The sequence below is a fragment of the Pelmatolapia mariae genome, linkage group LG2 (genome assembly GCF_036321145.2).
Source record: "Pelmatolapia mariae isolate MD_Pm_ZW linkage group LG2, Pm_UMD_F_2, whole genome shotgun sequence".
Taxonomy (NCBI): domain Eukaryota; kingdom Metazoa; phylum Chordata; class Actinopteri; order Cichliformes; family Cichlidae; genus Pelmatolapia; species Pelmatolapia mariae.
Genome location: NC_086228.1, coordinates 21,225,501 through 21,253,118, shown reverse-complemented (window position 1 = coordinate 21,253,118; position 27,618 = coordinate 21,225,501). Strand labels below are relative to the sequence as shown.

Below are 27,618 nucleotides of genomic sequence, written 5' to 3'. Positions count from 1 at the left end.
AATGACAATGAGCGACAAAAGCACTTTCTTCTCTCTAATACACCAAATGATGGCATGCAATATCGCTTCATTTTAGAAAGGACCATTATTCCAAGTACTCTGAATCTAATTTGTGAAAGGACTCTGAATTCATTACCATGATACGATAGAGTTTAGCCAAGTCACAAGCTAAGAAAAGAAAACAAGAGTCGCTCCAGGAAACTTTTAAGAACAAAACTTTTGTCCTAGCTTACCGATGCATGAGGCCCTGAATATTCTTAGAACCATACTCTTAACATCCATCATACCCAAGTAGATGTGGCATCAGAGAGGCAGCACAAAATGTGTTATCTTAAAAATCGATCTCTAGCTTTAATTAATTCTTTCGTTTCTGAAACCAGCATCGGATCGATAAGAACTAGGCGCTACTTGAAGAATGTCATAGATAACACTATGATAATTTTGAATATTAAGCTCCACTTTATCTGCAAATGCCATCCGTACTGCAACTACCATCAATATTCCTTAGGCATCCCAGTGACAAGATTCATGTTTTCTAATAAAAGAGTGATTCCCCAGCCCTGGTCTGGCTTGATGCCTAAGAATAATGTCAAGGAAGTGTTTATTGAACCCAGAGAAAGATGGCACTGGGCCATTGTTCAAACAACAAAACACAAAACAACAGACAATAATAATAAAACAGAATAAAACCACACACCACTCCCTGCTCTTCTTGGGGAATATCTAAATTCAGAGGGGCAGAAAATACCCTGTGAGCTCCTTTGCATATTCCTTTGAGTGTATTTCCTCCAAAGCTCAAGTGACCACTGCTGCGCGTCATCTGACCAGCATATTAAAAAAAAACTAATTTAATGTTAGCATTACTCTAGGGAATAATAAGTTCACTAGATAATGAAGTTAAGCTCTCTGGAAGCCAGTGTTTCCGTATTTCTGCATAGCATTTCCCCCTTTTACCACTGTCTGGTCTTCTTCTCTCACTCAACCGGCTGAAAATTCTATTGTCTCTGTGTGGAATGCACACATACTGATCTCAGCATGGCACAAACTGCATTCCTATGGCTTTCTTTAGCTTTGTGCAAAAAAAAAAAAAAAGTAGATAAACTAATATACCTAAAATGCCTTCACTTCCCATGCTGAGGATTACACCCCAATAGAAGCAATGGTTTTCCATGGGGAGAGGATAATACCATGGAAATGGAACCCTGCTTCTACACCTACACGTACTATGAAGAAAACAGTGCTGAAAGGCCACTAGAGCCAATGATGTCTCTTTAGGTGAAGATTACATACTAAAACTCAAAGAAAATTCTTTGTGAGAGACTTTTGTTAGCTTAACCTGTTCCTGCCAGGATCTGTTATAACAATGACCTTATAATGTTGCTTATCCCAGACTTTCCCATGTGTCTTAACCTTTTGATCCCATCCATTTTCCTCCAAGTAAAGTGGGAAGAAAGTCTGGCAAGGCTTGCATACATGTGTATGAACGTTTATGTGTGTAAAATACTGCAAATGAAAACTGATTAGACAAGAGAAAAGGTTAGTATTATTCCAACTAACAGTGATCGCAGTGAATGTACATGGCTCTTAGACCCTGAGGCTTTCTTTAAGCCAACAAATAAAAAGTGCCAAAACACACGCACACACACATTAAAACACTTTCTACCACTAGTTCTCTGTGACCGCACGATAGACATACTGTTATACAAGAAAGAAAAACCCACATACAAGTAAGCGCATCACATTTTTCTGTGCCAAAGACCACCTTCAGCCGTACTGGTAGGTAACATGCTTCCTCTGAGCCTGAGCCAAGCTGCTCCTAAGCATGCATGTGGGAGTCGACAAAGCTCAGCCCACATAACGTGTTTACATAGTTGTACACTGTCTCACTGGGGAGTACATTATACTTGAAGCACAGAAATATACATTAATAATCAGCGTATTCAAGTGCAGCTAACATAGCATGCTTGGCACGGCTCTCCTGATGACTTTTTATACAATTTCCAATGTTTACTTAAAGCCTCTAAAAGGATGATTGCAATTGGCATCAAATAAGTCTGAAAAGATGCACTTGATGGTAGATTCATACATAACTGAAATACTTCCAGAGCACAGAGGAAAGTATCTTTTTTACAGAAAGGAGAAACAGAAGTCCTTAACCTCCCCCCCTTCTTCACAGTCTGTTGTTCAAAGTTGTAAGGAAGCACAGGTACAAAGGTGAAACACTTATTTCCCTCCCCCCTTCCTTAGTGTGATGTCTGCCTGCTCACCATGCCACACTAACACGGAATGTTTCAGAGCTCTTCTCTCTTTAAACACTAAAGATCGGTCTCACCGCTCAGTACCACTTACCAACTTCAAGGTGATGCAAACGCCAAAGCGTTAACTCTACAAAGTACATAAGTTTCAGACAGAGACGCATGCTCTCGATAGAGAGCTGGGAAGAAAGTGTTAGTGGAGGAGGGGAGAGGTGACAGGCATGTGAGGAACACCTTCTGAAGTGTCAAAAGATGGGCTCAGCTGATGAAAGAGGATAGGAAAGAGGAAGGGAGTAAGAGAAGGAGGGGGAGAGCAGGAGACAGAACGAGCTGATGTCACATCTGAGGCAGTAGAGAGGCTTTCAAGTCAGGAGCACTGGCTGTAAATTCCATGCAGGAGCTTCTCTTGGTGAATTTTAAGGTTTATATGTGCACATTTTTGTGTATCCGTGTGTGTTTGATAAGAAGTACAAGATAAGTATATGCATGAATGTGTAACAGTTGTTACGCTTGTGTACTGAACAGGAAAAAATGAGAAGGAGGTGGATTGCACGTCTGCTTCCATGTGTGTAGCAATGTAAAACTACATACATAGAAACAACCTGAAGGTTTGCACCAGGGGTATTAATTGCACATGTTGGACCTACTCATCAGTGCCTGAGAAGAGGAGAGGAGTGTAATGATTAACAGTAATATAAACATAAGACCACCTTTCCTGGAACCTGCAAGATCGATCCGCTGGCCTCTGCTTGCATAGAAAATTGCTGAAGAACAATCAATCCCTCTTAAGTTTTGTGAATCCAGTTGGGTAGCTTAGCCTTGAGGAGACCAGACAGGGGCATCAATGTGGGCACAAGGGAGACCAGGGGAAGACAAAGCCTTGTCAATAGTGCTTCGTTTTCCATCAACTCTGTTCCTTAATCACCCTGGTCTCAATGTGCCTTTCTATCTGACAGGCCCACTCCCATTCCAATATATCCAACATGAACTAGCCCTAAACAAACATCTACCTGCCTCTTGCTCGGCTGCTCGAGAGAGCTACCCTCATCTATCTAAGCCAATAGCAAAGGTCTTCATTACAGAGTGTGCAGCGAGAGGGTTGAGGAAAGTTTGTCCTTATTGATGGCGTCTCCATTGTCTTTTCCTCATTTAAAAAAGGCACTCCTCTCAGTAATTACCTTCTCTGCCTCTCTTCTTCCTGGTCAGGTCACAGCTACTCCAAGTCCTTACAAAGACAATTAACTTAGTGGGGGGGAAATCACACTACAAGGTCCCCTAGAGTGAATAATAAGAACCAATAAAGAAAGAAATATATTATCATAGAAACGCTGGAGTTAAAGTTATGAGTTGTACAAAGGCAGCTGTGGCTAAATACATGAAAGAGCATTATTCAACCCTCTCAGTTTGTTATTTTGGAGTTCTTTATATAGTATTTGAAAACATTTGCATTTCAGTGAACAGGGAAATAATAAAGAACTAATCCAGAGATAATACAGCAAACAGAGTAACATAATACAAGACAAACAATAAGTGTGCGACAGGAAGGAAAGTAAAACCGGTATTAAGCCAGATAAAAGTGCAGGCACACCTGAGCACTATTTAAGACAATTGTGGCAGAAGCCTCATCTTCATTGAGTTAATTAGCAGTACCCCACAGTCAGCATCTCAGGGTGTGGGTAGGAGGACCTGAGGGAGAGCAGACTGCCTTTGAGTCAATTGGAGTAAATGGCAGGCCTCCCTGATGAGCTCACATCAGCCCTTGGAGCCTCCTGCCGTCACGTCCCACTTGATGGTAATTATTTGGAAAGCAAGCACTCTGCAAATTCCATTATTTAGATTTGGGGGTTGGCTTACTAAATCTAACACAAATTACCATCTTGGCCACAAAATTCTGTGTCTCCACATGTTTTCAATTTATCAGGCTATTTAATAATGCTAATGTTGTAAATAAGCATAGCAATAGTTAAGTTACTCTGAATGCATCGGAGTACTAATTAAGACAATGCAGGATGCTGTTATTGTGTAAACCATATTTAGTAGGACTGTGTCTTAGGAATGTTGCAAAAAATATATTGTAGAAGCTATTTTGGATATTTTTCACAAGCACTGCGTTCCAAATCTTTTTTTACAGATTTTTACAGATAAAAAGATTGTGAAGCCAACTGAGTTATAAAAATGAGGTACAACAATGCAGTGGCAGGTAATAATGTCATTGCAATTTAAGTCTTTTGATTGGTGCCGTGTGTTAAGGTACTCAAAGCATTATTAAAGTAAACACTCTATCTTTCATTACTGTGGTTTTTCATTGCCATACTGTTATAACTGGAATGGTGTAGGTGTATTGATGCATGCTCAATCATCCAGGTAAAGACATCCCAAAAAGCTGATTCTGTTCAATGTTGATACAGCATTTTCAGCGGAAGAAATGTCTTGTTTTCGTTAATCCCACCCCAAAGATTGGGTCCCCCAGCACAGAGTAATATAGTGTACGCAGTTACGTGCCATAAGGATTGCTGTGAATGATATATTGCTAAAACCAAATAACCTCTGGCTAAGCACAACAAAGAAGAGCTAGCTTGTCAGGCCAAGACTCCATAGTCTATTTACATAAACAGACCAGTAGCCATCAGGGAGGAATGCTGGTTTGAGTCAAGGAGGCCATTTACATGAAAAGGGAACGACTATCCTGAACCAAGAAAGGGGGCTACAATGGTGTGATTGCTGCCATTCCCCAGTTCTCTGCAAATGGCAGTCATGGCCACTGATCGATGATCATAACAATTTGCATAGTAACGATCATGAAACTAAATTCAAACCCCATTGTTGGGCAATAGTGCTAGTTTCAGTCATTATGCAAATATAGAGTTTATCAGGTTTGGAAAACATACAGTCAGCTGAGACTGAAGGAGTCACTTGGATGAGTGATGAAGTATCTCTTCCACTTTAATCAACTTCCTGGATCCTCCCCGGTGGTGTACTCACAAAAAACAACAACAAAACCCCCTACAGTTTAAATATTACACCTGCTTCTCCTAGCCTATGTCTACTACTTTAAATGTAGGTCTTTTGCATAATTTTGTATTCCTTAGCCCAGCATTGTTTTTTGTGTTGCATTAACACAAAAAACAAAAAACACCTATATGTTTCAATGATTGTTTCACTGTTACAAACTTTGTACAGCCCAACATTAAAAAATGAGCAAATGCAACTTCACTCCAGCAGCTTAAAAAAGCAGCAGATCCCATGTGAAGTAGAATCAAGAATATTTCGACATTTTTTGTTGTTTGTTTACAGACCTTATCCTATTCTTTAAGCTTAGAATCAAACAGTAATTGTTGTCAACCTATCTGATTGCGCGCCATATGGCATGTCAAGCTGTCTAAGCAAGTCAAAGATGGCAAGCACCTCATGCAGCACTTGCAGAGACCTTAGTTTCACCATCTGATTTGTTTAGATTCTATTAAAATTCTAACTGTCAAAACCATCCTCTACCCTCAAACTGTCACGGAGACACAGTACTGAAGTTTAATACGTGGTGCTGTCTGACTGTGAATGACACAAGTCAAAGTTGCCAAAGATCCAAAATCTGCTTTTCGTTCATGCTTGTGCAATCTTTAAACAACCAGGGAAAAAGCTTGAGAACAGAAAAAAATACCTGTTAGAAAATGTTTATTTGTTGCTATTTCAAATCATAGTAAGCACTTAAATCATGATCATGAGGGGCACGTATGCCTAAATGCAATACAAGCTTAAGACAAATGTCAACCCATATAGCAGTAACCATTTTCATGCTGTGTACATTTGGATAATCAGTATCAAAGCGCACTATTTTTCAGTAATGATACTTCACCCTAATATGGCTGTGTGATATATGGACAGACAACCAAACAGAGTCCCAGGATGGAGCAGGGGAGGAAGCAGGGGATAAGGATATGGAGAAAAAAAGGAAACGAGTACAAAGCCCCTCAGGAATTGCAGCACACAGACACTTCTATTTATAGAGGCGGGACTAAAGCAGGAGAATGACAGGCATCTATGGTGTACCTGGAGCACCACTGCACTCACACAACACAAACATACCCAAATATATGCATACTGAAACACTTTTGGAACAAATAAGTCTTCTTTTTTTGAAATTATTCCAGTGCATTTCCACTGTTTTCCATCTTTCTTTCTCTGTGCCATATAACGCTTAATCATGGGTCAACATTAACATATCACAAATCTTACCTATATAAGGCAGGTCAAACTGTATATTCAAATCATAGTTGCAACTCTGGAAATGATAAATGGACTGGTTCTTATAGAGCATTTTCCTGCTGTACTCGAGCACTCAAAGTGCGATATGCCTCTTTCACCCATTCACATCCATTCATACAATCACCTTTTCTATGCTTTTGCTACCTAAGTGCTTTCCTTCTAACATTCATACACATTCACATGCTGATGAACACATCGGAGAACAGCTTGGGGTTCAGTATCTTGCCCAAGGATACTTTGGCATGAAGAACGGAGCAGCCAGGCATTGAACCACCAACCTTCCAATTAGTAGATGAGCTACAGCAACGCCTACTTGGAGAGATCGATCAATATGTTTTTTGTTTTTTAACTGCGTTACTTAATGCCACTTGGCAATAACTGCTACCTCAGCTAGCCTTCAGTATATGATTGGCTAATAGCTGTGACATGTAACTGTGAATTGCATGCTTTATGACCACAAAAATGTGACTATAGTCACAGAGTGATCATTTCTAAAACAGCAGATTTTATGGATGGATGGTGTCTGAAACTGTTTTAAAAAAATCAGAAAAATAGCAGAATATCAGTTCAAGTAACCAGCCAGGCAGATAATCAGCCAACCCCATGAATCTGGCTCAAAATGAATGAATTTCTCATCTTTTTCTTCGCATTAAATTACGTGACTCAAAAACTGGACAACATAATTGCTCATCAGTGGCCTCAGGAAAGTTTTTAATTTGTCATCAATACCCTAAAATATCAAAGACAATGCTGCTCCTAGCTTTACTTAGCTTCATCTAGCTGTGCTTTATATCTGTATACAAATAAGTAGAATGGTACGAGGTGGCTTTAAGGCTTACGTTCAATAAAAATATTTATTAAAAAGGTTGTTATATAGTCCCATATTGTAAATGAAAGGTAAGGATAGGAGTAATGCACAGAAGGCATCTGAGGCATGTAGGGCCTAAAAATCCTCTCCAGCAAGCACCACAGCTTAAACAGACTGGGAACAAACACAGAAGCAAGGAAAGACAGAGATAGAGAGGTGTTGGTGTCTGTTGGGTTGGGTGTCTAATTTGATGAGTAATACTCAATCTATATCTGTTACAAAAAGTCGAGCACTAGATGGAAGCAAGTGGAATCAGATATACAACATCTGATATGCACCCTGCCTGAGCGGATTATATTTGTTTGTAGCATTTTAACTGTCCTAGCTAATTTAGGAGCCAACAACCAGAAGCTCAACATTAGCAGCCTTTGGCCCTTTTTCTGTATAGTACTGTTGATGTTATAGCTAGAGTATTTTCACTCTGCTTCTACTTGTGATTTTTGAGATCATGGATATGCAAATAAAAGAGAAAAAAGTTCTGATATACACAATTCTTATTCATTTGAGTGATTTGAGTGATAGTATATACTGGATTTTTTTCTGAGCAGTTTAAAGGCAGATGTCTTTAGAGCAAATCTGCTAACAACTCACTTGAAAAATGACAGAAGGTCACAAGCTCATCATATTATTTTAAGTAAAATTCTAATCTAAAAAGCAACTACCGCCATTAAATACATTTACCTGATTAAGAAATTTGGTGTCGAAGGCTAAAGAATAGAATAGAATAGAATAGAATAGAATAATCCTTTAATTGTCCCACAAGGGGAAATTTGGTTGTATCAGCAGCAAAAACACACATATACAAACAGAACAGGACACAGAACAGAAGCACAATTTTTACATATTTACATCATGGACATAACATGAAACTGCATAACATGAAAATGTACATGTAAATCAAACTTAATTGCACTTAATATTAATGTAACTTTCAACCAGTGCTTGTAGTCATTTACTGTACAATATCATATTACAAATTATGCCCATATCATGCATTTCTTTTTAAATATTTTTATTGATTATTCATCCATGTAGAACACAAACCATAGTAGCTGCCAAAAATTTTCCCAATCCCACCTGCCACTTATTTGAATGAGAAGTCCATCCATTCATTAATCATCTATGTCATTAATCGCTCTCTTTCACGAAGTCTAAAAAGGTAGAGATGAAGTTAGTCAATAACAAGGGACGTTTCATGTAAGTGTACAGTGTGGCCTATTCAGCAAGACTGGGCCATATCTATTAGTGCTAAACAATGTAGAATTTAGCAAGGGAAACGAGAGATGTGCTGAAAAAGAGATACAGGATGAGAATCCTTTTATTCCTCTCACTGTAGAGTCTGTTGCTTTACACAGTACTGAAAACATATGTCACTGACACAATAGTTAATTTTTTAAAAATTGAAATTAAATGAGCCTATTAATCTTTATTCTGTGAACTAAAGACTCCTGTAGGTATTCATCTACTCAAACAATTTTTATGTGGCGCTCAGAACTACAGGTGCTTTTGTAGGACCTATGTTGCTTGACACTCGTGCACAAAAGCAGCATGTGATGATATACCAGTTTGAGGATGCCAGTGAGGATGGTGTTAGTTAAGAGGCTTAGCCACACAGGCAGATCCACCTAGCTGGGCCCTGCTGACTGCCCCTGGGCCAGCCACATGCCCTCATTATCCTCCTGACACCCTCCTCTCATCCTCCTCCAGCAGTGGGGCTAATCCACACTAAAGGGGTAGGGCGTAAACCTGGCAGAGGTGTTTCCACTACAACTATACACCTGTTCTGCACACCAATACATTGTGTTGTTTTAGTCATTAAAAAACAAAACTGATGTGTCAAAAGTGTCAAAACCAACTTACTGGAAAGTCTGCAGGTGCTAAAAATCCCCAGACTGCTGATCATATTTGGTCACTGAAAGTTGCACAAATCCTATCATACATAGTGAGACAGGTCTTATCTTCAAATATTGTTCAGTATTCCTATTCAAGCATAACGTGTTTTCTTCTTGAATTTCAATATTCAGCAATGTTCATGCAGCCATTGTGGAAATATAACAAATCCAAACTAGGCTCATATAAAACCAACAAAAACATTTAATTACAATAAGCTTTAATATTTTATTTCCTCATCCATTAATGCAACATAAAGAACAGGGTATGGGTGGAGGTATGGTGGGGCTGCAACAGAGTATTATTTTGCATGGCTTGTAGTTCCAGTCCCATAATGGCCAGCAAGTCTTCTGTGCTTTGGGGAACTTATATGCTTTTTCATGTGAAAATGAAGCTTGAGGCTATTCCACAGTGTATCAATCAGTGTGACTGAGGTTTGAAGATGCATGAAACAAACTGGTGGGCTGGGGAATCGTGTATGCCTGTGTGCATGTGTGCGTGAGTGTGTGTGCGTGTGTCTGTGTGTGTGGTGAGGGTGGTTGGAGTGGAGGGGGTTTGCATCACATTTTTTCAAAGTCTGGGGTCAGCAGAAATGCAGTATAATTCTCTTGCCGAGTTGCCATGCATGAAGCTCTTGTCAACAGACCTAGACCATCTGTCCTGCTATTTACCACATCCTTGTTTTTCCATAAGCGAAAACTCCACTTCATGTTTTCAGTGAGGAGCTGCATTTATGTATAAGATAAGAGAGAAACTGCTAATTAAGAAGCATACTTCAAATAACTAGAAAACTTTTCATGTCATAGACTTAACTTTCCCCCTTTTTACTTAAGTTAATTAAGTAAACTGCATTCTTGTCAAAAGGGGGAATAGGGTACTAGAAACAATTATTAAAAAGCACTTTTAGTTAGGAGACTTCTGTCTTAAAAACTCTTAAGACTTTCTGTCTGGATAACAGACTAAGTTAAATGCATTTGAAATCTCCATCTCCATCCCAAAGCCCTTTGAGATCTCAGCATAAAAATGTTTGTGCCCTGTTCAACTGTCAGAGAAAAGTCAGAGAGTGATGGAGATGAAGAGAGTTGAAAATGAAAGAGGAATTAAAGTGATTAAACTAGTACACACAAAAGATTCATGCTAACCATGCATAGCGAATGGCTCTCACACCTAAAGTGAGGGCATCGTCTTTAATCAGAGGGTAATTTATTGACTCCCATTTAGAAAACCATAATACTAGTGATCAAGCCCTTCAACCGTAAAATGCAATAAACTAGGGAAGTGTTTTGTGAACAAAGGCAAATAGCAAGGCCCCACACATCATTATGTTCCTTTCATATCCCATTAGATTAGTCCCAAATGCATTTTTAGGTTAAGAAAGTCATGCCATATGCAGCCAGAATCAAGGGTAAGAACGCCAAATTATCATTACTTGTCTTCAGTTCACTGTATGAATTCTCAACATCCATTTTCCACTTAACCTGTTCTCACCAGAGGTGAAATGAATCATTGCAACCAAGGACTGAAATATTCAGGAAAAAAGAAACAAAGGTTGAGTTTGTGAATATCATGTTACATATATCTGACTAGGCAAGGCAGTGTAGCGTTAACCCTCTTCGTTTATCAAGCCAATATTTCAGCTCCTGCCCATCATTTTCCAAAAAAAGAGTTTTCTATATTGGTGAGGTAGTTTTTACAAGAAAACAGACCTAGTGGGAATCTATACAGGACTTCTTTTTTTTTTAATATGAAAACATTTTAATCGATTTAATGCCATTTCTACTTTACCTAACGCAGAAAACTTTCACGCTCTCAATGACTCAAAAAGCTGGCCCTTATTCCAACAGCATATACAAGTTATTTCTCTCTCAATGGAGGCACAAATTCTTGTCCATCGGGGAGAACAAAGCCATGTAATTGGTTGCTTCCCCACTTGAGCCCCAGATAGCACAATGTTAATAACAAACTGATGAGAAATTCATTAGGGCTCCAAATAAAAACAATCTCTCCTGGATAAGAGACGAGTACATTATAATTAAACTGATGCCTCGCCGTTTTCATTAGGCCGTGGAGCCTGAAAACTTGAAGACTGAACCACTGAGATAGATGCAATTAAGCACGATTGTTTTACTACACATTTGAGCCTAAAGTATAAAACAGAGGCACCACGTTAATACAACAGATTCTCGTGGAGCGGGAAAAAGAGACCTACAAGTTATATTGGAAATTAGCTGACCACAGAGGCACATTCTAGCAGATTTACCCCACAGTCTGTGGGAAGTGGGCAAGTCAGGATTAGTTACATAGCGAGGACGTAGAGTGTAATTAGGCACTTTCCTTCTCCCCGTCTTGAACTTTCTTCCAATCACTTTGCCTGAATACTCCTTCTTCATCTTTACACCATATTACCTAGTCACTCCACCTTTCCAGCTGTCGTCCTCTTTATTCCAGCTCTGCACTGCCATTCCTCTCTAACATCCTCCGGTGGCTTCACAGAATTCTGAGATGGCCAGCTTCCAGGCCAGCAGAAAGGGGAAACAAAGGGATCAGACACACAGATTTCTGTGTGCTTCTGTGCTGTGTGCTTGTTGTGGCAGGGGAGGGAACCACTTGCTTTTTAGCTGTCAGCGATGCCCGGCAAAACCCTGCCTGGCCATAAAAATACTCAAGACCAAAAGTGTAAGATCAGGACTCAAATGTTCCCAGTTTTCTTATCAAAGCACCAGCAATATGTCCTCAAAAAAAGACAAACCAGCAAATCAAACAGATATGTGCATATATACTTACACCACTCAAAGAGACACAAACATGGACAAAATGAAAGCCTTGGATGTAGCATAATACGAACAAGCCCATTCAGTATCACTGGTGACTGAATACTGTTCTCAGCGTGAAAGTACACAAAAGCAAATATCCTTGCTTCAGAAAACCTTCAATCTCTCAAACTGAAACATAATATGAAGCAAACAGAAACATGAAACTTAAACCTTGTCCATTTTATTGGTAAAGAAAAGCCATTAATGAAATGACACACAACCAATTCATAGAAAGCTTAGTGTTTACAGCAAAAACTTGCCTCCTTACAAACAACATGTGCCACTAGCCATTTCTGCTACATTCTTGCATTTGCCATTTCATGTACAGGTTACAGAAGACTGGTGAAAATGGTTGTAATGCACTGTCAGCTGAACATATGGATGGATGGAGTTATTGTTGTTTGACCTCAGGGAAGAAGGAGGGACATGCGGGTCACATTAATGTGGACCAATAATCTCTCCCTGAGTCATTAGGATGATCAATGCCATTCTAATGAGATAACATCTGGAACAAAGGACCCTAATAGCAGACAGCTGCTGGGCAAAGTGAGGTAATTAGGAGAACATTCAGTGATGCTAACTAATGCTGCAGCCATTGTGCCCAGGTTTTGTACCCCACCCTGTTAACATCCAAAAAACAACATGTTGAATATTTCATATCTTCTCTAATAACTAATCACTGCAGAATAATATCAGTGTTAATAAATGAGAGCAAAACTGTGGGAAATGGGAATTAGAAATACCTCAAAATCTTGTCTTGACATGAATGCTTATCGAGCGGCAATAAATTGGTCAATTATGGAGAAAATCTGTTTTGAGGTAACCTTTCAGCTTATTAAATAAGCTATAAATCAATTTTTAGAGCAGAATGAGTGGCTGGCTTTTAATGAGTGGACGTGTCTAATCTTTTTTCTTTGCTTAGTTCTCTCAGACTGTGTGCATGTATAGATAGGAAAATACTACATGGTGACCTGGTGTAAAGTTAGACTAAAAAACAGTATTTTGTAGTGTTCACCACAACTTCAAAGTATGTAACTTGAAGTAGCACACTGATAATTCAAGTGACTGAATGTAAGTTGCTCAATTAGAGGACAAAATTTTTAAAAAAGAGAACAAAAAGTATCCACCTCCAAACACTGGCTAAGCAGGATCCAATTAGTCTTATGCATAGAAAGAGGAATAATGGAGACTGGCCTCAAAGAGAGACCTTATTATTAGTCCATGTAACGTGTCCGTACACGTCATTGGCGATCACGAATAAATATAATTACTATGAACAAAGAAAACTGTGTAGTCTAACATAGGGTGAAATGATACTCCAATGTTGGGCTCCAAAGCACTAATTACATAGAATTAAAAAAAATCTTGTAATACATGTAATACATGAATGTCTATGTACAGATATACATGCATATATTGAATGTGCATGCATATTCCACACTATGTGATGTTGCTGGATATTCAAATGCTAGAAAGGTTCCACTGCACCCTGCTGATAAAACTGTACTGCACCAAAATTTGATTTGTACCAATACTTTGGAAATGACAGTGTTTTAATAGGAGTTGTATATCCTGAGTTGCTTGTGATAGTGACGCTGTGTGTGTGTGTTGCTTCCAGTCCCTGCTACTACAGTGGGAATGCCACTGCTGCAACTTTCATAGCAACTAAACAATAAACATTGCCACAAATAATGTCGACGTGTTCTTCCTGACTGTTGAGCCCACAGCTAACTTGGAAAATGACACAAATGTGGACCAGTTTAAAGGATTCAAAGGTTAACATATGTGGCACATAACATGGCATCCTGCTGATTATCTCAAATACAATTATGATTTAGTTTAGTGACAAACATTTTTTTTCCTCTATTAGGAATTTTTAACGAAATTAGGAACAATGAAAGCCTTTTTATTTTTCTTTATCACTTTATCTGCATTAACAGTGTGGCAAACAACGCAGACTGGGCATGGTAACTTAATCTCAAGAACACAAGTTTTAAATGTTAAAAAAATATTATTTTGTATTGGAAATGGTAATTCTGTGATATCAACTGGTAATATCTAGTTGTAAATATAGAGGTAACTATTAATCTAAGCCTAAACTCTGAAATTGAGATTACTGTATAGTAAACAGCACTGTAATCTTAATCTAATTTACAATAGTTCAGTTATCAATGTTCTGGTACTAATTCGTTGCTAAAAACTACAGCTATAAGAACATAAATGACAATTTTAATAACCCTGTCATATATAAGATTCAAACTTGCCTGAGCATATTTTCTTCTTCTGCAGTCATATTAGATGGCAGTTCTTTTTAAGTTCCATGTTTAGCCTTTTACTATTTTTGCCATCATATCATTTAAATAATAAAAAACTGTTAAATGTAATAAACCTCCCCAAAGCAGAAAAAATATGCAGTGAGTGAAAGGCTAAGTATTATTTATTCAGTTTTTTCCCCTCCTAATTCAAACACTTCATTGGCTTGTATAATTTTCAAATAATTAAAGAAAATGTAATTCAACTAAATAAATAAAAAAATGAATCTTCTTTGCACTCATTCCTTTACTTCTGCTTCATATGTAAACTCGTCCCGCATATGGAGCACGTACTGTATGCAGCAGAAAGTTACATTAATATGGATAGTTAGGGAAATATGAAGCAACACCATCATGGCTTGAGTGCAGTCAACACTGCAACAACACTATTCCTCTGAGAGCACGACAGCAGTGGTGAAAAAGCTCCCAACTAACAGTAATTGGTTTTAAAATAATAGAATTCATTACAGTTATGGCGCTTGTTCAGAAATGCAAACAGGAGAAGAAAAAACATTCACTAGAGACTTGGGCTGAACTGCTTCGCTAAAAACCATGGGGAGATGAAAGGCATAATTCAAATGACAATTTTAGAACCTTTAGTTCATTTATATCAGAAGCTCAGAAGATGTTGCTGGGATAATAACATCATGATTTTTTTCTGTTCTTTTGTTCTAGTTGCAGGGCTTGGAAGAACTTTTTCCCTCTCAATTTCATTCTTTTGTGGTGGCAAATTTCTCCTCCTCACACAGAGACATGTGAGGTGACACACAAACAATCTAGCAAACAACACCCGTCGCCAGCAGAGACAGCCAACTGAAAGCTAACATGGGAAATCTTGACAGGGAAGAAGAAAAACACCTCACACATGACACTGAATTTGCTGCTTGTCTTATTAAATGACTGTGTAATTATACACATCAGGGGTCTGCATTGTAAGGTCCTATGTTTTTATTACATCCAGCTGCAGACTTTGTTTGATTCAAGGCCTGCATCTCAGGTATGACGAAAGCATTCACCCAATCAGCTTTGAAAGAAAGATCATTTTTCTCAAGACCACTCAGGACATAAAGAGACAGGTCAGCCATCTCAGCATGATTGGATGCCACCTCATGCTGCGTCTATAGCCAACATCAAGGACATCACCATTACAAACGCTATACATCTGCCATCAAATCAGCCTCAGGCCAATATCGAGTAATTGGCTCCATTCTAAGGAAGTGCTTGATACATCCTGACTACCAACTGATATAGTCAAACATATATGTGAATACATACATTTTTTGCTTCATTTACTTATATTTATTTGGCACAATACCTGTCAGAAAAAACAAGATCACCATATGGCTGTGCATTAAAAATGGATGCCTTATGTTAGCGAGGGCACCTGAGATGAATGATAATATGGAAAAAAAATGATGAGTTGAAGAGCAAAGATGTTTCTATAGCTGCGCTCGATCAACAATCTCTATCCTGAAAAACAACTTGTCCTGTAACTGAAAGCGACGCCTGACCAGACCATGCTCCAGCAGAACACATATGGCCATGAATCTGTGTCTTTTCAAGAGCACTGGTTGTCAATAAGCAAATATGGCTCACATGGAAAGATATGGTCAGAAGGTTTGATGTTCATATCTCTGAGGAAAAGCAACTGCATAGAATACACAAAAAGAGGGAGACATTGATATGTTGTCAGTGTACAGGCATAAAGCATAAAGGGATGTATACAGACAACCAGGAGGAAGGACAGAGATATCAATGGTGTTGTTCTGTAAACATAGCTGATGTCTTATTGTTAAGAGACTAAATCTGTTTTCAGCGTTGGACTAATCATTCGTAGCATATGGGAAGTCAATACAATGGGTCTTGTTAATGGCAGGCAAGGGAACACATAATTCCTTACAGGCCCAGATTATGCAAGTGAAAAATCAAACGGAAAAAAAATGAGTGTACCCAATAGAGTTTGGCTCTCTTCCACCATGTAAGAGGCAGTCTCACTTTTGTATTAGGTTGAAGGAAAAATAACAATAAATGAATAAATGAATCAAGCCTCCTTTCCATCTCTAGAGTTGTAAGGGAAAGTTGTTCTTTAGAGAAGACAGACCTGCCTGAGTCCTATTGAGCCATTTCACATGTATTCTTCCTTTTAAAGATCAGATGTCTAACAAATGGCATTAGTGGCACACATAGCCGTGTGTTGCATGGGCTGCAAGAAACCCATTAGGTCAATTCCATAGCAACAATGTGGCTTTTGAGCCCCTGTGGTGCAACAATGTATTGGTCGATTCAATGGGTACCCACTGCCACCAAGTGCTAGCCTTCAGTACTACATTAGTGGCTGGAGAACTGCAGCTGTAGCCATGTCTATCTGAGCAGAGACAGACCACGATCGTCCACGATGAGCTACTGTACTTGACTAAGATCCAATGTTATCAACACTGTTGTGAGGCACCCAAAACCCAATCTCAATACTAATATTTGTTTTCAATACATAAAGTTAGGCTGTGCACAATTAAAGCACACAAAGATGTCCCCGTGCAATTCACAAAAAACTGTGACCAGTTTGGCATTTTAACACAAGCAGAGAGCAGCCAGCATGCATGAATGCGAGGTGCTGCCAACTCACTCAGGATAAGACTCATATTCTCTGGGACAGCTGAACTACGCTTTACCAACCAAGCCTAAAGTACATCATGGCAACCTGAGTATTTCTATCTAGTGCATGACCAGTAGGGCTGCTCAAATACTGCAAGAATCATAATCCAAATTATGCCGGTGAACACTGAGATCACAATTACTTGACACAATTATTCACTGACTTTTTTTTATTTTTACATCATGCATTTTACAGTTGTTAAAATTCTGTTGTTGCTAGTGTTCCTTGTGGACCTCCCTAAAATCAAAGGTTAATAACTGAAGAAATTTTAGCTTTTCTTTTTTTCTAAACTAACAGCTTTTTTCTTCGTTTAAGGGCCAGAATGCTCTGTATTTAACACAAAACTGGAGCTTTGTGGCAAAAGAGAATGGAGCGCAATTATTGTTTTATCTCGATTATCTTATTTTCATAATTGTTTGAAGCAAAAAAAAACGTAATGGGATTAATTGCACAGTCCTAATTACTAGTTAATGTATTCTCATTTGTTCATTTATTTGTTCTTCCATCCATTTACTAACTGGTGAGCGGCAAGCCAACTAGCCACATGATACCAATAAACAGCGAAAAAGTGATATAGCTTGAAGGTTTCCAGTTTAAAACTATGACCCATCTCTCCAGAGCACCCTTCGAAAAGAAACTGCAAGCCAGACAATAACACAGCAAGTGATCTGGTCTTGATCATGTCACCAATCATTACAGCAGAGAGCTGTCTAGGGAATCAGGGGAAACCTGGCTGTTGATGAGGCGATTATATGGCTTTACTCTTGTGCCTCCAAGTATGACAGTGCTATGAAAGCATTGCGGCTGATAGGCAGAGACTATACCTTGTTAGCACGCTGTTGTGCTGAGTGGACTAGTTGACTGAGCAGTAAGGCACCCCCACAGGTCCTGGTGGGCTTACTGCAAGGATAGTGGGGGATTATAAAAAAAAGGCCGTCAATGTGACTCTCACCAAACCCAACATCTACAACAACTTTGTCTATTTGTCAACAGCTGCCTTTTCTTCCTACCTGTCCTTCAGCTACCGAGGTACAAAACAGAGATATTACAGATCAGCGGGGTCAATGCACTTCTTACATTGGAATGCAAGTGAGTGTGAAGTCTGCATTTGGAATGACTACAAATGCACAAAAAGAGAGCCTGGCAAGGTTATGAACAGGAGTGCTTTCTCACATCACCCAATGCAAGCATTCTCCATGCAAATCTTGACATATTCAGACAGAGCCCACATTTCACAGAGATCACATCTAGAAAAAGAAGCCGACCGCATCAACCAAAGCAAATAACTTACTAAATATACACAGATGTAGAGGGTATCGAAGAGCTAAAGAAGCAAATAAAGAAATCGGGAGTGACTGGAGAAGCAAGCAACCATAAAACATGGGGATACACAGAATTTCACAGCTGTGTGAACAGTTAAAGCAGATGCGATGGGATGTGATGGTGGATGCATACAGAGAGCTGGGTTGTAAAAATATGCTATAAAGTTTATGGAGCCTAATGCGGCCCTGCAGGAGCCTCCTGCCGAGCTGAGCATGCCGACAGTGCTGTTGAGTGTTTGACAGAGCTGTGGGAGAGAGATGTACAACTGAGAGCATAGCCCGTATTCACAAGCTCCATCACTAGTGTGGGATGTGCATACAGTACATAAAATTCACAGATATACAATCAACAGAACTAAGAATCCTATTTTTTCCTCTCCGCCCTTCTCTAAAATAGCCAGTCTCTCCTGTGCAATATCTAAATCGTTGCTGTAATATGCAAGTGTACTGAAAATTCATGGAGAAAAACAGTGCTTCTTACTACCAGCACAGAAGCACGTTCATGCTGACACACCAACACAAATACAGGGAGACTATAAAGCACTGCCATAGTCACTGTTCAATTCAATATCAGCATACTGTGACCACTTCAGCCTTTCATGTTCCCTTCAAAATAACGAGATTCAGCTCTCCTCTTCTGATTGAAGAGGAATGATTGTTTCTTCCTTTGAAAAGACATATGTTGTATAGAAAAGATGTGTGAGGAGAGAAATAAGGAAGGAGAGAAGCTTGCAGAAAAAACCCATAAAAACTCAAGCACAAAAAATAAAAAGAGGACAAATGCTGATGGAAAGTAACCTCTTTTTCTCATCCCCAGTGGGAGCTGTTGTTGACTTAATCCTTCCCACACAACCCAGCCTCTGTCACAGCTAAAACCTTGCTTCTTCCACAGCCAGCAAAGGTCAATCCAACCATAAATGCCTGAAGACAAGTCATTCGGCAAAAAAACAACATTAGCTGGTAGGAAAAGTTCAACATGGCATGACAACTGTGATAGCTATTACATATGCTATTACACAATGTTATTAAGTTATCCATAAAAGTATTTATAAAGTATGGTGTTGAACCCTCATATCTTCCCAGAAGAGCTTCAGTGTGCCATGATGCTCATTCTGTGAGTTTTTCTTCCAGAAATATTCTCCTACTTGGTGTTCGAAAGCACTCTCTGACATAAAAGTCCATCTGTCTCCCACAGGTGTTAATTTAGGTTGAGATTTGGTGACTGCAAAGGCTGTAGCATGTGATTAATTTTTATACTCATCAAACCATTCAGTGACCTCTCATGGCCAATGGATGGAGGCAGTCTGGAGAGGACCATTCCCATCAGAATTGTAAAGTTTTATCATTAGACAAAGGTGATTGTTCAGAAAAGCTTTGTATCGATTTGCAGTGACCCTTCTGTCTGAGGGGACGAATGGACCCAAACCATACCACTAAAATGTCTAGAGCAGCATGAATGAGCCACTGTTGTAAGAAATTGTGGCAAATATAGCACATTCTGTCTAATAACTGCCAAGGGTATAAAAGTAACTGGACTGTTTTGACAAAACAAGAAAAATTTGACAATGAGTAAGATGAAGATGATAATGAGCTTATAAATGAACAAGTCTGACATAAAAAGGTAGTTAGTCTACCAAACTTCGATACGCTACAAAGTTACGACATAACAAATGAACTGATAAACAAAGAAGCACAATTCTCATGGACAAAAAAAAAACATTTGAACAATGACAAGAGAGCCCTTTATGCCTCCACAACAAGTCAAGAAAGGATGTACATGTTTCCTTGTCAATGATCAAAAGAGGACTTCACCACCATAACATCACAGGATTCACCACACAAAATGCTATCAAACACAAAAAAATATCAAAAACATACAAAAAGAGACTGATACAGTTTTAGATCTGCTTGTAGATCTAAGGACGAATGAAAAAGATATCAACCTGAATCAAAAGGATGGAAAGAGGAAAGTTTGTAGATCAAAAAAAATTATCCAGACGCAAATGATACCATAGTTGAGTTCACAAAGGAAGAAAGGCAAATGCCTATAAAACTGTTTATGAAAAAAAGGGTTCCCTTTGACCTGCAAATGGAGCAGAAAGGAGGAACCTGGATTTGTCAGGTTGATGTCCAGGTTATTCAAAGAGATGGAATTCCAATAAATTCATCTCAAACTCATAGGCCATAATCAAATGACAGTGATCTGCATTCATAGTGAAACAGCAAATTATGCACAGAACAGTAATGCATGACCAGTTATCCAGATATTTACATCTGAGCCCCAAACGATAACCATTGGGTCTACATGATCGTGCCCTAACACATCCCAGTGAAGGATTCTGGGAATAGAATTTACCTATAATTTGAGTTATTAAAGCAACAAATGTTCAGTATTTATTAACAATGATAGCAAAGCATATTTAAAGAGATCCTATGTGAAAGTATTTTGTCAAATAAATATTTCCTAATCTCACTCTCAGGCAACTTTTTATGTCAATCAGAAGAACTCTAAAATATGCTTTCAGCCAATCAAAGAAACATCTTATTGAAACGGTCCCCTCCAGAGCATGTTTCCTTGATCTTAATTTAAAATAGAATCTATGTTGAACACTGGCTCAGGGCATGGGAGGCACACGCTATTGATTAATTTTTCATTCCTGTTCTTTTAAAGAACCAAGGACATGTGCCACATCAAATCTGCTCAACCCTCAGCACCCAGTTTAATAGCTTGCTTGAAACAAAAAGTCTTTTGAGGTATATGGTTTTAAAAGGTAAGCAGGGAGGGAGGGTGCCTTGATTTCCTTTCAGGCTCACCATATTTCTTTTACTTTTTCCTTTTTTTAGGGTCCTTCACAAGCACTCCTGGCACTGTGAACGAACACTTGATTGGAGTTAAAGAGGAGCCAGATGTCTGCCTCATATCCTTGCAACTCTCTTTCTATGTCCCTTGTTTCCCATCTGGATGCTTTGCGATTCTCTATCCTAACGATAACTATTTGCTAACAGATTGTCCAAAAATCCTTGGCACTAACACAGAAGATTAGGAGCACAGGTAATTCACCTGAGATACATATAATATCAACCAATAAAACAAAAAAAATGTATATCAACATCCTTCATTTCAGTGCTAAAGGGTAAGTGCGTTTCTCTTGCCTTTCTCTGGTTCTAAACTAAGAAATTTAGGGGTTTTGACTGCTGATCATAAAAAGTTATGTCCAAATTTTGCATAATGACTGAATGTTCTGAATGTGAATTTTTACCTGAGGTATTGATTTACTATTAACAGTAACTAATAAGTTAGTGAGGAAAAAATGCATCTTTAGAAAATAATGATTAAAAAAATGCATCAATAAAATACCTCAGGTGGATTGCAAATGAATGAAACTCTTAAACTATCTCAAAAATGAGGAAAATATCAAGGTTTAGTGCTTTTGCAATGCTGTGCGTGCTAGACACACAAACATCTTTTCATTTAAATGTTGAATATACAGCCACATTTGAACGGGTTAATGAAAACGACCTTGTAGTTATACTCCATGACATTAAGATGTGAGATTTTTCTAATGTATTCCTATCCTCCTATACAATAAACAATCACATAACTGCATACATCCGCACAACTATGCACACAAGAAAAAAAAGTTGATGTTAAAGACATCTTTAGCTACACTGAAATTAAAATGCCAACATTCCAATGCAGCAGAAAAAAGAAGAATGTTTATGAAGTTCACCAGCTATAGTGAAGCCAATACAGCGTCTTCTGACCTTTTTTCTCAGGTTGTCTGACGCATTTTAGGATCTCTGGGCCAACCCAAACACTGAAAACACACACAACCACACCAGCCATCACCACCTGACATCTCAGAACTGACCACGATGTTACCATGGAAATAAGCAGTCATCTGTCCAGTCATACAGATATCGATCACCTCCCTGTGGTCTAGGGATTGCCATTTCTTTTTTTCTTTTCTCTGCATCACACAACCTCTCACAATCAAAGGTTTCAGCATCATTGTGAGCTGCAGATTCTCACAGTGGTATCGCACAGTGACGAAACAACAGTCAGCTTTCACGTTAACACTGCAGTAGACATTGATGTATTGTTACAATGTGGCCCTTGACTGGTGACGTAAATCAGGCCAAGTTTTACAAAGCCTGACGCTATAAAGCCATTGTAGTGGGTAACAGGGAACTGCAGGACACTGCGTAAAACATGTAGTTACTTATATGTATATGTTATATACAATGAATCTTAACATCAAGGGTAAAGACCACAAACTTGATGACACAGGGGCAGAATAGGGGCATTAATAGGGAATCCACACATTGAGAGCATATGCAGCTTTGCAATGTTGTACAGTTCTACAGTGGTCAAAGTGGATTACAGGTAATTCACACAGTCTCTGTATTCCTAACTCATTCTCCATGGGGAGAGTGCCAGGGAGGTTTCATGCTTTAGACAGAGAAGTTACAGTTGTATTTTCCCTGCAGACAATCCTAACCAACACTTCCCTTACAGCACATAAGAGAGCACTCTGTCCAACCGACACACGCAGACAGCATGAAAATGGGAATCTGCCAGCAAAGCAGGGAGTTGTACTGTAGGCCATCATCGGCTAAATGCTCTCCATCTGCACCCCAAACACCCCCACTAGCTTTCAGTTAGGCTTTCAAGAATGACAGTTTATACCTGCCTGTATGTTAGCCATATCTATGGGCTACTGCTAGAGGGATGGCACAGAGGTTACAAATGCCAGGTCAAATGCATCAGTATGCTGTTGAGTTGGAAGCAATGCATTTGACCAGGGTCCCTGCATGGTTTGCAGAACTTCTTAATTTAGGTCTACACAATTCAAACTTGTATGATTTTGTCATATTATGTCTAGTGAAAACAAATTGACCATTGCCGCTGATTGAAAGCTACTCAGTCCACGTCATTAGGGGCAGAGCTGAAAAACCTGTTCTTCCAACGGAAATAACCAAGCACAAAAGAACAGTTTGACAAAGAAGGAGAAAACTCAATCGATACAAATGGTTCTGTTAAATGCCTTGCAGAGCGAGGTTTGTCTGAGATCATGAGCAGAGCAGAGGCCAGGTCACACAGTGCTACTTTACTTTGTCTGTGTGTTTCTGTTAAGCTTTACAGTCCTCCTAATCCTCACAAGGCTCTCAAAAGGTAATAAAACACAGTTTAAAGTGACAATTCAACACTTGCCAAACTATGAACCAGTAGATGTTAAAAAAAAAACCACACAAAATAATTTCTTCTTTACAAAAGAGGGATGCCATTTCGTAGGTGAAAATTAGTAATCTGCATATTTTAATGTGAACAAATGAATGTGTATTGCCAATAGTGTGGGAAATTCCAATAGTATACTTCAAGTAAACTACCTGAAGTAAAATGAAGAAGAAGAATAAGCATTTGTAAGGAACCAGTCGTGTTCCTGTCACATGGGGAGCTGTTGAGAGCAAATTTTGATAAACAACCACAAATCTTTCCACTATCCCAATATGGTCGAATATTTCTGCTTTAGGCAGAAAAATATTGCAGTGCACTGTGGGTCAGTGTGTGTCTGTGTACAGTATTTATGAGTGTGTGCAAAGTCCTATTAAGTGTTATACTGTATATTTTTAATGTGGATCCATAGTGTGGTACGTGTGCACCTAAGAAAGATCCTCAGTTTGATCTCAAAAAGAAACGGAAATCCCTTTGGGGTTGTGTCAGGAAGGGCATCTGTCAAATTAAACATGTTCAATTGAATTTTATTTATATAGCGCCAAATAACAGCAAGGCGACGTGTAGACTACCCCCCACCCTTCTGGTGGGGGGTAGTCAGAGTAGCTTTACTGTATATTCTCTATGTGCATTGTATCTCACAGACAAAATGAAAATCATTTTGATAAACAGATTAGATTGAAGATTATGAGAATTTGTGTAAAAGCTATCCTTCTTTGTGGATATTAAAGTATTGAAATGCTAATAGAAGTTAGACTGCAATCAATTTCAAAGAGAAACAGCAAAAACCAACAAAAGGTGTCCTGACTCACTTTCAGGCAGTATAATTTCAAGATTTCTCATTTTAAAGTGCTAAAAATTTGTATGCAGGAAATGTGTTGACAGTTTATAGCCTTTTCAAATTAAAGCCCATTAGTAATATCACAGGTGAAAATGAAAAGAAAATGAAATGACCCTCACTTGCACAGTTCAGAATGCGCTCCTCAACATCCTTCCAAAACGAGATAAAATGATGTGTAATGTGTATTTGTGAGCTTAGGGAGTGAATAAAGACAGATACATAGAAGTACGAAGATTCACAAGCTAAATAAATAATGGGCTACTTACCGCAACTTTGCTCCCAGTTATCTGCATGCAGCGATCAGCGGAGGAGGTTAATGTGCAAAAAGACACAAACAGCACAATCATTAGTAAGGCCAGAGAATTCTCTCCATTACACGTTGAAGCATTAGCGTAACTTATGGGACATCACAAAAATTCTTCACACAATTAAAGCACACACTATACACTTAAAAATTTTTAAAGCCAACAAGAGAACATTCAAAACTATCATCACATGCTGAAGATAATGTCTGCGTTTGGCAGCTGCAGTATTACAAATTATTTTGAATATGAATATTTGCGCAGCATATGAAAACATGCCGAAGTAAAAGTTGCGGCAACAAAAGCGGAAGTGATGTTTAGTCATGCCATCTTCCACACAAGGTATTAATTAAATGATTAAGGTGATAAAATATGATTGCCCTTGTGACTGACTGATTGAATGAGTGGTACAGAACAGAACAGTGGCTAGTGTGGGCAAAGAGGCTCTGTGGACTGAAATCAATCTGCTGCCATTAATGTTGGGCTTCAGGTGTCAAATTTGTGTGGCAGAGCTACCTTGAACCCATGCAGTCAGCACGATTCTTGAAGTTTAACCTTGTTATCTGTCAATAGTGGCAGGTAACGGAAGTGATTTTCATTACTGCAACTGTGGGGCTTGTTTCACAGTAGGAGTGTGTCTGTCAGCAGAGTAAATGTATTCTAATCTGTGGTTGAGCTCTTCTTTCTCTGCCGTATGCTTCTGAAGAAATGCATTTTGATTGCAGGAAGTTACAGGACACACTAGGGTACCCCGTCTCTCTAGTATGTAGAGAAAGGAAGTACAAAACCCACCTTTTTGTTTCATTTACTGTCATGCACAAACTCTCTAGATCTGTGGCCATATGATGCTTGATTCCCCTCTCCATCACTCAAGCGTCTTCTACACATGTCATCAGCTGATCGCAGAAATACTACTTTGTATTCACACTCGAACTACATTTTCCTTGCTTTCCTGCGAATGCAGCATATCACTATTTAAGACGGTGCATTACCTGAATCCTGCAGATTAGACTCCTTGAAATGAGTCACATTGACGTAACTCAGAGCTCAGATATTTTGCATGGATATTGATGCCACCCAGATCAAATACGTATTTTTTTATATTATTTCATAGCAGCTTGACCAAAATAGCAGACACTATCTTTAGTGTGTTCCGATAATAGTCAGAGAGGAGCTTAAGGGGGAACGGCATAGTTTCACTAACAAGTTTTTAGTTTGGGTGCAATGTAACACCTTTTTCTGAAGTCTTCTCATTTCACTACCTTTTGAGTTCTGATGCTTAGCAGGAGAAGTCAATAGGCACACGTATAAAAGAATAAGTCAGTAGGTACAAGTATACAGATTTTTTTATTCAGTACAAATACAATTATGTCTACTTTTTTCCAAATAATTATGTAAACACTTATCAGGCTAACAATAAAGTGCTTGAATGACCTCAGCAAATCCGAGTCCCACTCAGAGAAGAAGGTGGCACATTGGTTGCATCAAACAAACCAATATTTGAATAAAACTTCATTAATTACACTAGAGCGTCCCCCTGTTAAGACCCTGCCATAACACCGTTCCTGGATGAGACAGAGCAAGTCTGGAATTATACACTGAAATATTCACTGCTGGTAGTCAAAACTAAATCTCAGAGAAATTTCAATAGTATCAATTGTTTAGATTAGTTTGGCACATATGTAAAGGGAAGAAAGAACAGGAAAATAAGATGAGGAAGAAATGCAGCTGTTCATGCAAAGCTGATGGACAAGGACGTCAGTAGACACACTCCTGCAAGAGCAGCGTTGGATTCCACTGAAACACAGCTCATATTCAAATGAACAGGGTCAATGTGGAATTCTCCTGTGAAAAGACATCCCATTTGTGTTGGGGGTAATTTGCTAGACCCCTGCTGAGGCACCCTGGTATACTATGGGAAGTGTTCTCAAACTTGCCTGGCGACAGACCAGGAGAGAGGTGGCAATTCACAGGAGAGAGAGAAGAAGAAAAGCTTTAACTTCCCTTTGAAAGACATATTTTACAAGAGAAAACAAAGTAAGAATTAGTCTTTTCCCAAATTATGTCATTTTCGAGCCAAACAGCAGTTGGATGTGGTATGTCAGTAAGCATGAAAGGTGAATATACTGTACATACAAGAAAGGAGCACCCCGTGAGAGAAACCTGAAGCACTTAAAGCTATTGAACTCCAGGAATACTGCCTATTCCTGAACACTAAGGCACATGTTCAATTGAGCAAGTCTGCAGAGACAGACAAGAAAAGGGTTACACAATACAAGGGGGATATTTCTTGTTCCGCCAGCATTTACTGATTTAAACTTCTAGTTCCAAGTCTACATTCTCTGCAACTGCATTAAGTTGAGAAAGAAAGAGGTGAATTAAAGTGTCTACACACAAATTTGACTACATATGAGTGTGGAAGAAATGGTCCTGGTTGTCCCCCTTATATTTCACTGACTGAAATGAAAGGTGAGTGTAAATCAGACACCTATTAAATAGCGTGTGAAATAAAAAAAGAAAAAGAAAAAAAGACAAACAAAGCATATTTGTAGCCGTTTGACACCAACAAAAACCGCAACCTCCCAATGCAGCATACATCTTTGCTAGATGAGCAAAATGATATTAGCATTGAATGCACAACAGCAAGACAGAGAATCCAGACAGGATTTTCAAAATGCACCACTCCTACATTCGATCACCACTGACATGCGTATTAGCACCCATATGCAGCATTAGCCCCCAATAATGTCCAACCTTTAATTTACAGACATATAGGCTCATTCGTGCAGACTGAGTGGAAAAAAAATGATGGTGATTTTGAAGTCTAAGTTATAAAAGGTCTCAAAAATTTAAACCCTCTTCACAC

At 38.8% G+C, this 27,618-nt stretch overlaps 1 protein-coding gene across 7 annotated transcripts in view; it reads right to left on the bottom strand.

Annotated features, from left to right (window-relative positions):
- diaph2 (diaphanous-related formin 2) overlaps nt 1–27,618 on the bottom strand; it is a 350,677-nt gene that overhangs the window by 300,221 nt on the left and 22,838 nt on the right. For 6 of the 7 annotated variants that reach the window (XM_063494477.1, XM_065469810.1, XM_065469812.1 and 3 more), the window contains one exon: nt 24,717–24,737. The exons of the other annotated variant lie outside the window; for it this stretch is intronic. In XM_063494477.1, coding sequence (XP_063350547.1) covers nt 24,717–24,737 — 21 coding nt within the window. The remainder of the gene's footprint in view (nt 1–24,716; nt 24,738–27,618) is intronic. 7 annotated transcript variants of the gene reach the window in all.